The sequence below is a fragment of the Grampus griseus genome (assembly GCF_964374135.1).
Source record: "Grampus griseus genome assembly, chromosome: 21".
NCBI lineage: Eukaryota > Metazoa > Chordata > Mammalia > Artiodactyla > Delphinidae > Grampus > Grampus griseus.
Window position 1 is genome coordinate 5,566,733 of NC_139015.1, and position 12,542 is coordinate 5,579,274.

A 12,542-nucleotide genomic window follows, 5' to 3' on the forward strand; every position below is an offset into this window, starting at 1 on the left:
GGAGGCAGAGTTTGGGGTGAAGTGGAAAGAAATAGCTCTATTGCTTTGCCAGGGGAAGGGGGCCACAGCGGGCTACTGCCCTCAAGACTGTGTGTCCCACCCGGAGGGGTTACTGAGGAGTCTTACAGTGTCCAAGGAGCAGGGCGTGGTCAGCTCGTGGACATTCTTCTGATTGGTTGGTGGTGAGGTAATGGGGAATCAGCATCATCGGCCTTCTGGCTCCACCTGGTCTGCGGTCTACGCTGGTGGGCAGCATGCGGTTAACTTCTTCCATCTGGTGGGAGTTTCAGTATCTGCCAAACAGCTCAAAGGACATGGCTCAGAGTGTTATCTACGGTCCTTGAGGAAGAGCTAAACGTTCTTGACTTTGTTCAGTGGCTAGAGTATTATTATTTCGTCTTGCTTGACTATGTTCCTTTCTTTCTGCATTTTCTCACTTCTCTGATTAGATTTATTCTTTGACTGAAGTTTTTCTACAGACAAAAGGCAGGTGGAGGACACAGGTGGGGGGTCTGTTCTGGGAAGGCCTCGTAGGGTCCTGCTCGGTTACAGGAGCTCCATTAGAAAGTGGCTCTCCTGACATCTATCAAATCAAATGTAGATAAATTGCTGATGTAAGTAAAATTGGTTAAAAAAAAAAAGTCACATCGATGAGAGTTTAAAATCTTTTTTCCTATGTATTGTGATTAAAAAATTAAGAATTTTTTAATGCAATATGTACTTTAAATATATGCTTAGCAGAGGTCTGAAAAATGTGGAGTCCTGCTTTCAAAAACAGAATCGCTCTCTTTGGTTAAATCTTCCTTGTTTATTTTTTCTTTTACAATAGTATCCTTCATTTTGCTGTTTTTCCAGTGATTTCATAGCTTACAGGCTAGCCAAGTGCTTTCAAAGATACCACGTTAAGAATAACAGCAACAGCAAAACTTGGTTTTTCCTTACTCTTCCGCAAAGATCTGGGCTTCACAGAAGTCCTCGTGATGGAAATATACCATCTGTGATAACGTCGTGTCCTCTTTATTGAGAATCACTGTTTACCACTTACGATTTATTAAACGTCGGTGAAAGTTATACACGTAAATCAGATAATTTATGGAAATCTCTAGCAGTTAAGGGGCACTGCTGCAACCTTGCTGTGGGAATTTCTGAGTTTGGCATGACTTGAAGAGCCTTTGATTCCCAGACATACAAAGGCTGCTTAGGTAGTGATCGAGGTTCACTCAATTCTAAGATGCCTCTGTAGAGTTTAAGGTTCAAGTGGGCAGTGACCACCTTTTCACTTTGTGTCCCCAGGAGGTAGCACCTGGTAGGCACCTAATAAATATTGAATGAATGGGTGAATGAATGAGTGAATGAATGACATCTCACTACCTTTATTCATTCATTACACAACTAGGAATTAATATACTTAGTAGTTAGAGTTTATGCTAGTCTCTCATGGCTTAAGCATTCAGGTATTTTGAATTAAAATTGTATTTTATTACTTTCTACATACAGGGATTATTTGTGTCTCTTAAAAAATCGTTTGCGTCATTTGGTATAATTTGAAATATTCCAAATTCAAGGGCATGTTTTATAACGTTATACAAGATGTTTGAAACATTTTGAAATTTTAGCTCTCAAAATTAACAAATATTTGAGTTTGGTGGAAATCACCTGTAAGAACAGCTAAAGGAGAATGACTCCTCATAATTTAGTTTCCTAGACAATGCAGACAGGTATATTTTCCTCAACAGAAGCCCCTTACCATCTTGTTTCAGGATCTACCATGAAAACGTGTTTTGTGTGGACATATATATTATTATTTCAAACTATATTGAACCGGAATTTTTTATTATGCTTATGGTTTTTTTCATCATACCCCCCCAAAGTTGGTAGCATTGGAAAGACCTTCTTATATGACATTTATTCTCCAAGGCTTGTGCACGCAAGCTAATAAAATATCCTTCATCACATGGTTTAGGCACCACCGTTACACGTGTGGTTTTGAAATGATACCAACTGTATTTTCGTTAATTGGGATTTTTCAGGCCTCTTTGGCCTCTCCTAACCACTCGGTTCCAACTAAGACAGGAGCTGTCATGGACCACAAGATGTCGCTATAGGTTTCCCAGCAACCTTTATGCAAGAGGTAGATAACCTTTGAAACAAGGGTTAACTTTAGGTAACAATCCCTCTATTTTTCCCAAGAGACTTCGGTCAGGTTTGCCCCCAGACCCCATCTGCCCTCATTTCCCATCACTAGGCCAATAGATGTAGGTACTCATGTTTAGACAAAACAATAAAAAGTAAAATGGACCAAGAACGGGGCTCAGAGATTCTTAAGAGTTATACGTACACGTGGCTTTGTAATGAGGCGCACAGCAAGGCAGCCACCAAGACCTGAATAATGGCCTTTTCCAGATGAGACTTTGCAAGGGTGGAAATTTGGGACTTACAGGTAAAGGGGCTCTACCTTATCTTCGTGATGATTTAAGACGATGATTGTGTCTTGTACTTAGTGAACCCTTGGTAACAGAGAAAACAAGCAATCTTTTTTGGGGGGGGCTTCTACGTTTTTTAAACAGACATTTAGAAAAGGGAGAGATCACTGGTTTTTGCCCCAAGATAAAGGAGTTAACGGTTACATCAATTTAGATATCGTTATAGAAGGCAGTTTATGAATTGAGTGTCTCTTTAGAAAATAAAAACTACTGACCTGTAGATGCTGATATATTGGAAGTACTGTTTTTGTGGGATTATGGTATAGTAGTTATGACTGCAAAGAGTCTGCATCTTTTTCTTTTTTTTAACTGGGATATAGCTGTTTTGCAATGTTGTGTTAGTTTCTACTGTACAGCGAAGTGGAGTTCCCTGTGCTATACAGCAGGTTCTCATTAGTTACCTATTTTATACATGTTAGTGTATATACGTTAGTCCCAATCTCGCAATTCATCCCACCCCCCACCTCGCCCCTTGGTGTCCATACGTTTGTTCTCTATATCTGTGTCTCTATTTCTGCCTTGAGTCTGCATCTTTTAGAGGTCTGTACTGAAATATTTATGGGTGGAACAATATGATGAGGTTTGCTTCAAAATAATCATAGGAATAGGGGTGGGGAGAGATGTGGGTAGGCTGTATATGAAACAAGACTCAGCATCAGCTGGTAACTGTTAAACTGGGTGGTGGATGGCATATATGTCGGAAATATTCCATGGTCATAATGGGGGAAGGTGCCAACCCAGATCCAAGCAAGAGTCTGTTCATCTTGATCTTCTTTTTCTGACAGTGGAGGGACTCCATGATCAAGTCCCCCACCTCAGGCACACACCCTTAAAAACCTTCACCTATGGGTTATTCACTCATTAGTTCACCTAAATACCACCTTTCCAGGGCAATGAGCTCCTGCACTTTGTTACTGTGTAAACTAAAAATAAATAAATAAAAAGAGTTTACTTTTTAAAAATCTAATTTAATTTAATTTTTTATACAGCAGGTTCTTATGAGTTATCTATTTTATACATATTAGTGTATACATGTCAATCCCAACCTCCCAATTCATCCCTCTCTCCCCCACCAAGTTTTCCCCCCTTGGTGTGCATACGTTTGTTCTCTGCCTCTGTGTCTCTATTTCTGCCTTGCAAACTGGTTCTTCTCTACCATTTTTCTAGATTCCACATACATGTGTTAATATATGATATTTGTTCTTCTTTTTCTGACTTACTTCATTCTGTATGACAGTCTCTAGGTCCATCCACGTCTCTACAAATGACCCAGTTTCGTTCCTTTTTATGGCTGAGTAATATTCCATTGTATATATGTGCCACATCTTCTTTATCCATTCCTCTGTTGATGGGCATTTAGGTTGCTTCCATGTCCTGGCTATTGTAAATAGTGCTGCAGTGAACATTGGGGTGCATGTGTCTTTTTGAATTATGGTTTTCTCAGGGTATGTGCCCAGTAGTGAGATTGCTGGGTCGTATGGTAGTTCTATTTTCAGTCTTTTAAGGAAGCTCCATATTGTTCTCCATAGTGGCTGTATCAATTTACATTCCCACCAACGTGCAAGAGGGTTCCCTTTTCTCCACACCCTCTCCAGCATTTGTTGTTTGTAGATTTTCTGATGATGGCCATTCTGACTGGTGTGAGGTGATACCTCATTGTAGTTTTGATTTGCATTTCTCTAATAATTAGTGATGTTGAGCATCTTTTCATGCGCCTCTTGGCCATCTGTATGTCTTCTTTGGAGAAATGTCTATTTAAGAGTTTACATTTGTGTCCCAAATTTAGCTTTTAAAACTGTCAGAACATGATCTAACTTCCTAGTATTTCAGAATGTCTTGAAAAGTTTATTCACACCGGTGACTTGTATGATTATGTAGATTTCGATCAAATTCCCTCTTAGATGTCAACTTTCCATTTTGAAGTATCTAAAAGTAATAAGGTTTCTCTCCTGTAGAAGTGCTCTGTCTCTCCGATGATTTCCAGTGCCCTTCTTCGAAGCTTTTGCAACTTTAGTATCACTTTATCACTGAGGATTGGCAACCAGACTAAACATAGATCCCCATGTTTTCAGATACGCTAACGTTGTTAAAACGGGAATAGAATGGCTCCTGGGAATAGAATTACCCTGTTTCATTTCCCATGTCCTTCTTACAAGGGTTCAAACTTCATTTTAGCCTTTGTGGGTAGTAATAGCATGCCATCTCCAATCTGTAATCTATCTCAGATACTTTTTCTGAGTCATGTTTAGAGTTCATTATCTTCTGTGAAATAATTTTTCTTTTTTTCCTTATTGTTTTATCAATACTGCTTTCTTTAAAACTTCTGCCTACTCGCAGAGCCCGATGATATCCCGCAATTGATCTAATCCACTTTTTTATTTACACTAGGCAAGATGCTAGATGCTTCTATATGTCTGGAGATTTCACCATGAGTTCTTATTTATACAATCATAGATACCCAGCGTTTAAATGATTCTGTGCCAAACATATTCACTTCACTGTGCATATTTTAATGAAATCATACAGCTGTGCATAATCGATGCAATCTTTCGTCCCTTATTTTCTCCAGTAAATAAACTGAAACATTTTCTTTCAATTCCATAGAGTCACTTTAGAAAACTACTTATACTTTTGATGTATTTAAAATTTATGTGTTCTGCAGGCCACACACACCTCAGTTAACTAAGTATGTGGTTATGGTCAAATGCAATGGCTTCTTTTCCCCCCGCTGCACTGGAAATTCGCTTATTACCCCCCATGGACTATAGAAAGCCTTCTTAAAGTATTCTTGGGAATTCCATTTGCAAGCTACATTTTAAACTAATAAGTTTTTCACTGCCCATTGTAAGAGGTGCAGTGGTGGACCTGTTGAATAACAGGTGTATGTACTCAGAGTACACGACATAGTGTAGGAGACAGACATAGGAAGAGGCCATTAGAAGACCAGAGGTCCAAGATTGTTAAGACCAAAAATGTCCCAATTCTTATAAGAAAGCATCCCATGTTTATTTTACAATAACAAAAGAAAAGTGCAAAGCCAAAAATTCAAAAGTTTAAAATTGAAGTTTCTTTTAGAAACAAAAATTAGTATTTACTTTCACTGTGTGGCTCGTGTAGGTCCTTGCACTCCCCTTATGGGTACCAGTGAGGGCAGAGAGCCAGTGGTTCATGAAAATTGGCTCCTGTAAATATGCTGGACTCCATAAGCCCCTTCCTGGACTACCTTTAAGGTTTTCTCACCACCTAGGAATGTTTCCCCCGTACAAATAGCCTCGGCTAAGTGTACCCCGAGTTCCAGGTTTACTGGGAGTGTCTGGCCTCCTTTGTGGTGATATAATATGCCCAAAGCTCACATACCACCCTGCCCTTTCATGTTAGTCCTAGACTCTGAATCAAAGAACGCTAGAGCCAGAAAACAACCATCTTCTCCAAGCTCCTCATTTTATAGAAAAGGAAACTGAGTTATCATTGTGCTATTTGCACCAGGTCACATAGTTCCAAGGATTAGAAATCAATCCAAGATAAGGAAAAGATATTCCCGGTATTCATTCGTGATAACTTTGAAGTAAATATTGGCAATGAAATGCAACAGCAGATATGAACACGGGAACTTATCTTACTCATGAGATGTTTTCTTCTCTTACTCAGCTTGTTATAAGAAGGCAGTACCCCCAATAATTTTTTTTTCTGTGTATACCAACAGAAGGTAGACCCTGGTAAGAGTGATTGAAAAATATAGATAATAGAATCTGTGACCATTTTTCCTCTAGACCAATCTCAGTAGGTTAATACCATGTAACAGGATCACCAGCTCAGTTAATCCCTGGTGCCCTGTCATGGTTCAGCCACTGCTCTTGACTCAGTCGTGGACCACGTTCCCAGTTCAGTTTTACGCACCAGCAAACAATACCAGGCACGTGTTTGGTTTTTCCTCTCTTCTCTCCAGCTACCCTTTCCTCTGCCTTTTAGGGTGAAAACTCTCAGCTGTACTTAAATTGACTGCTGACGTCTTTTGGTCTAGAAATGACCTCCAGAAAAAATCACAATGGAGAGCTATGCCTATATTAATAGGAAGACTGTGATTCTGTACGGAAGCCAATTCTAAACTTAGATCCTTACAAGATGAAAACATGAGCTAGCTACCAGCTGACCCTAAGGCACACACACTATTTATTTCTGAGAATGGAGGAGACAAGGCTCTCTGGTCACCGGCCACGATTGAGCTTTCTGGCTGCAACGGTGTTTATTGCTATCATCGACAGGCGATTCTACTTTGGATTGATTCGTATCGATAGATATTTCAAATAGGCTCTCATGTTTTAAAGACAGGGCTGTTTCTATTCTGTTTCCGACTAGCAAAGGCAATTTAACACGTTTTTACTTTCTGTGTCACTCAGGTAGTTAAATACTCAGCTGGCAGCAGCCGAGTTTCCACTTTAAAAATAGAAAAGCTACTGCCTTTCTGACCCAGTCCCACCCCTACCGGCCCTGCTCCCCGTGTTTCTGAATAGAGTTCAATGTGGAGGCCATCCTCCAGTCAGCACGCAGGAATCTCTGTGAAAGCCCAAAGGGAAGGGAAGAAGTAGTTAGAAATCCAGCCGCTGACCTTTTTGTTCTGGCTGGAGCCCTTGCACTGTGACATCTGGTTGTCTGGGCAGAAACGTCGTCCCCACTATGCCCACAGACAGTGCTGTTGAAGGGAACTGCATTAAGCAGACCCTCCCGAAAAGAAGGCTAGCGAGTGTAGAAGGATGCTCTTCTGAGCGAAAAGCTAGCTGGAGTATTCTGACCAGTCAAGGTTAGTAGAGCAGCCATTGCAAGTCTGTTGGTGTCCTGAAATAAACGATATTGACCTGTTTTTGCAAATACTAACTTGAAGCTGTGGGTGCTTTCCAGAATGCGGACTCTGACATGTAAACGTATGGCATGGCAAAGGGCTGCACTGTATCTTCACCTTTTAGCGTGTGGAAAATGCACCCGTGGACTCTTCCTTATGACTGTGCAGTAAACACTGGGTTGTTTACCTTTCTGGGTCAGCAGGTGTTTCTAAGTTGATGTGGGAGCAAGGAAAGCTGCTATTAAGCAGGAAAAGACTGTTGCCAAGCAACTAAATCTGGAAATTTCGAATCATTTAAATTGAACTATAAAGTAGGAGGGTGATGTAGGCAAAAAAAATGAATAGAACCACTTCCCTAAAGCACCCTGGCGTGAAGCTTTTAATTTTAATACTGGAAACATAGGAAAGCTATCGAGGAGAATAAGCACAGTACCAAAAAGCAGCTGTGTAAGGAGATTCTTTTTTGAAAGAATAAGTGTCAACTTTTGTAGAACATCAATATGGTCGATGATAGACTTAAAGGTTGGAAATACAGGTTTAGACATAAAAGTGACCCCCTACTCCCCACAGTGTAAGAGCTGTATTTACTATATAATGGTTGGGGCCTGATGAATATTATTTAGAAATTGTTATAAATTTAGAAAACATGCAAAACAAATTTTTAAGGAGGATAAAACACTGTCATTCCTTTAAAAGACCGAGAAAGCAACTTGATTCTTCCCCCTCACCCCTGACCCCAAAGTACATTTCCTTTTAATTTCTCTTTAACATTAAGATTGTCAGTAAAGATTAAGAACAAATTAGCATAGATAAAAAGCGGGTGACTACAAAGACAAGTTAATGATTCAACAAGTGTTTATTGAGTACTTACTATGTTCTGGGCACTGTGCCAGCTGCAGGGAAGCAGTAATAATAGTCTCATCATTCTCAGACTCTTTAAAGATCCAGGAGGAGTGCAGGCAATTATCGTAGAAAGATTATTCTGCCATTTCCTACGTGAAGAGTCAGTTATCTAAATATGTGCTTGACCAGAGTTATGAGCAACAGAGTTGGACACGGTGGTAAAAAATTTAAAACTAAGTAAACTCATTCACCTGGATGGGCCTCACACGCCTTCACTGAAGATAGACTCCAGGAGAAGTTGAAAATAAGCTTTAAAATTATGTTAAAAATCTAATTTTCTGTAAAGGAGATGTAGTTTTAGACAGTCCTCTTTGACACAGCTTAAATATATTGAAAATAGAACAAAACAAGAAATGGTCCATGCTTCAATTTAAAAAAAAGGAAAATGTCTTGGCAAACATTCATTAGATTTAATTCAAATTTTTCCAGCCTGTTAATGAGAATGTAAATAGGTCCAGTCTTGCTGGGGGTAATTTGATGACATGTATAGAAATTTTAAGAATTTACCCTAAGAAGATAATTAGACACATTCACAAAGATAAGAAATAATGTTGATTCCTCCAAACTAAAAGCCACCTAAACATCATTTAGTAGGGGATTAACTAAGTAAATAATAGTGTACCTATACAATGACATACAATTCTACAATATTTTAAATGACTAATTTATATCATTTAAAATATTATAAAATTATATTTTGTGCAGTGGAACAATGACCATGTGATATCTATAAATGAAAACAAAAGGTTAAAAGCAATATGAGTAGTATGGTTGCATCTTGATTAAAAATTGTAAATTTAGAAAAAAAGTTGGGAAGGATGTACAACAAATGTTTGTAATGGTTATATTTGGAAAATGGCATTATGATTTTTTGTGTGTTTTACAATGTATTTATTGTCCTATTTAACGTACCACTTTTATAATTAGATAAGAATACAGCTATTGTTGCTGTATTGCTATATTGTTGCTACTACTTCAAATATACATTATTATTATTATTATTATATGAAAATGTAGAAAACAGAATTCCACAGTTCTTTTCACTCTCAGGAGGTAACTCTTTGCTTGTTGAATTAGTTAGTTAGTTATAATATTTCTTATGGGCTCATTATGGATTAACAGCCCACACAGTACACTATAAGTTCTGGGGTTGAAGAGAAACTGTTGTATCATAAAATTGCATTGAACATTCCAAAGAACCAAATGTGTTTCCCGCTTTGTCAGTTACTGATTATAACTTGAGGCAAATCATTTAATCTCTGTCTTAGTCTGCCCAGGCTGCCATAACAAAATACCATAGACTGGGTGGCTTAAAGAACAGAAATTTATTTTCTCACAGTCTAGGGGCTGGAAAGTCCAAGCTCAAGATGCCAGCATGGTCAGACTTCGGTGAGCGCTCTTTTCCTGGCTTTAGACAGCCACCTTCTCACTGTGCCTGATCATGGAAGAGAGACAGAGACAGAGACAGAGAGATCTTTCTTTTTCTATAAGGCCACCAACCCTATCGGATTAGGGCCCCATCCTCATGACCTGATTTAACCCAATTACCTCCTACAGCCCTATCTCCAAACACACATTGAATGTGAAGGCTTCAACTTAGAAATTTGGGGCACACAATTCAGTCCTGTTTTAATCCATTCAGGCTGTCATAACAAAATACCACAAATAGGGTAGTTTATCAACAACAGAAATTTATCTCTGTCAGTCCTGGAGCCTGGAAGTCCCAGACCGAGTGCCTGCATGGTCATGTTCTCATGAAGACCCTCTTCCTGGCCCATTGCTAGCACCTTCTCACTGTGTCCCCACATGGTGAGGGGGCTGAGGATCTCTCTGGAGCCCCTTCTGTAAGGCACTGATCCCATACGTGAGGGCTCCACCCTCATGGCTTAAGCACCTCCCAAAGTCTCCATCTCATAACACCATCACATTGGGCACTAGGGTTTCAACATGGTAACTTTGGGGTGACACATTCCGTCCATAGCACTTTGAATCTCCATACAATGAAAATAATAATTTTATTAAGTTTTAGCAAGTTTTATTAAGGGCATGCTTTGTGTCAAACACTTCTCACATGGGGCCCATTGACCCTTACAACAACTAGAAAATGTAGATATTATCGCCCCCATTTTATAGATGAGCAAACTGAAATTTAAAGAAATTTACCGAGTTGCATTAGCAAATATGTGGTAGTCAGAGGTCCAGTCTAGACATTCCTTCCTGCACAGACCGTTCTTTAACCCCACTACACAGCTCCCCATGGCCTCTCAGACAGGGTTCTTGTGAGGATCAATGTGATTATGTCTGAGAAAGCAGAAAAAGCCCGAAGTAGAACAGCGGTGAGTGAGACTGATTTAAGAAAATCCGAGTTTGCAGACTCTGTACTAGCCGTGTTGGAAGGAGCAGAGGATTACAGGAGGAGAATGGGGCACTCTTGTTGGGGCTATCCGCGGGATTTTGGGAGGAGGAAGCTTGTGAGCTGGGTTTTGCAAGACGGGCGGGATGGAGCTTAGGGAGAAGCCCGTTCTAGTCTAGGGAGAAAGAATCTGACTCCAGGAGCTGACGTGGTCGAAAACGGCAGCCTTCTGTAGCTTCCGGATTAAATCTGGCCTCAAACTCCATCCCCCAAGCTTCCTTGGGATGCCGTCTTTGCAGCCACATCTCCTGACATCCTCTCCCTTAGACCTGGCGCAGAGGCTGGAGCTGAATCCAGCCCCATGAGGGAGGCACAGCCGGCCTTCAGCCCACGCGCTTCCCCCGATGAACCCATTGTTCAAGCCCCTTGTATCCCTTGAAAAAGGTCCAGCAACTCAGCTGCCTCCACGCCAGACTAAAGCGTGTAACTCTGTCCTGAAGGTGGGGACACAGGAGCTTAGGGCCCATCTGGTTCCTGTGTCTTATCAGCGCTCGGGTGCAGCCAGGGCGTGGACCTGGGTTCCTGCCCTCACGCAGGGCCAGCACAGTACACTCTGTCTCTTGCTCTCTGCCTCTCCCTCTGTCTATTCCTATCTCTCCTCGTTCCTCACAAGCCCCTCCCCCCTCTTTATTCTTCTTCCTCTTCTTTTCTCTCTCCTTCTCACCCTAAGGTACCTCCCCCCTCCCACCCACCCACCCAGGAGCCTAACTCTTCACTTAAGAGAAGCTATCTTCAAGCCACTTCTAGTTGGACTTAACCAGCCCCTGGAAGCAGGGCAGGAAAAACAAGAAGCAAAGCACAGATACACCTCAACAAGTCACTCTGCGATATGAAAAAGAATTGAGTTGGGGGGAAGAGGATAGAAAAAGGAAGGACAAGAAATTGTTTGGGGGAACATGCACAACCGTCCAGTTTAGCTTAAATGAGGGTATGTGAAGGTCAGTGGTAGAACATAAAACAAAGGGGAAGATCTAATCCATATTGTAGGTACCCTTTACTTCCAGGATCAGAATGTTAGACTATATTCAGTGGGGGACAGGGGGCAGTAACGTTTTTGAGCCTGAGAACGACAAGATTCCAGAGGGGTTTTCAGGGCAGCCACGTGCTGCTGTGAAGATGGAGCATTGTGCCCAGAGCAGGGGGGCTTCGCTGCCCCAGGAGAGGGGCGCTGTTTTCAATTTCCCAAAAGGCACTCTATGGGCTAGCTAGCCAGAACTCTAGCGCTTTTGGAAGTTTAATTCTGTGGCAGCATTCAGGCACGATTGGTGAGATAGAGACTGGTGTCAGGAAAACCATCTGGAAGGGTAGAGTCCAAACTGAATTCAGGAGGTTGCAGACCGTACTTCATTCATCTCTGTGTGTCTCCAGCACCCAGAAGGGTCAGAATTGCCTGGTAGGTGAATCACCATTTAATGAATGAATAAATGGCGGATGAACGTGAGGCACAAGATTATTGCTTAAGGAAGTACTCTCAGGGCCCATTGATGGGGACAGCAAGAGGCCTGGCACAGTTCAAGAACCAATGAATTTAGGAGCCAGAGCACCCCAGCTCTGAAGAGCCTCTACAGCTCACACGACTGTGCACATTCACCCATCAATAGATGTCACTAACGTGGCAGGTACTGGGCATACGGCAGTGAGCAAACTGCATTTCTAAGATCTGGTAATAAGCGCTATGAAGAAAGACACAGCAGGGAAGTGAGACAGAAAGAGTGCTGGAGAGGGGCCGGAGAGGACATTCTCACAGTCAAGGAAGGGCTGTCCCACGAGGCGCTTCCAGCGGAGAGCAGGAGTCAGCGATACGCCATGTGTGTATCTCAGAAAGAAGCCCCGCAGGCAGAGTCGACAGAAGCACAGATGGTCTGTTTGTTCAGGGTGGCTGAACTAGGACCACGGACACAGAGGA

The 12,542-nt window shown here is 41.4% G+C and overlaps 1 protein-coding gene across 2 annotated transcripts in view; it reads left to right on the top strand.

The window, feature by feature from the left end:
- ASB5 (ankyrin repeat and SOCS box containing 5) overlaps positions 1-12,542 on the top strand; it is a 50,874-nt gene that overhangs the window by 22,149 nt on the left and 16,183 nt on the right. Inside the window, exon 1 of one of the 2 annotated variants that reach the window (XM_082680359.1) lies at positions 7,063-7,281. The exons of the other annotated variant lie outside the window; for it this stretch is intronic. Coding sequence (XP_082536485.1) covers positions 7,158-7,281 — 124 coding nt within the window. The 5' untranslated portion in view covers positions 7,063-7,157. Of the gene's footprint in view, positions 1-7,062; positions 7,282-12,542 lie in introns of those variants that run through there. 2 annotated transcript variants of the gene reach the window in all.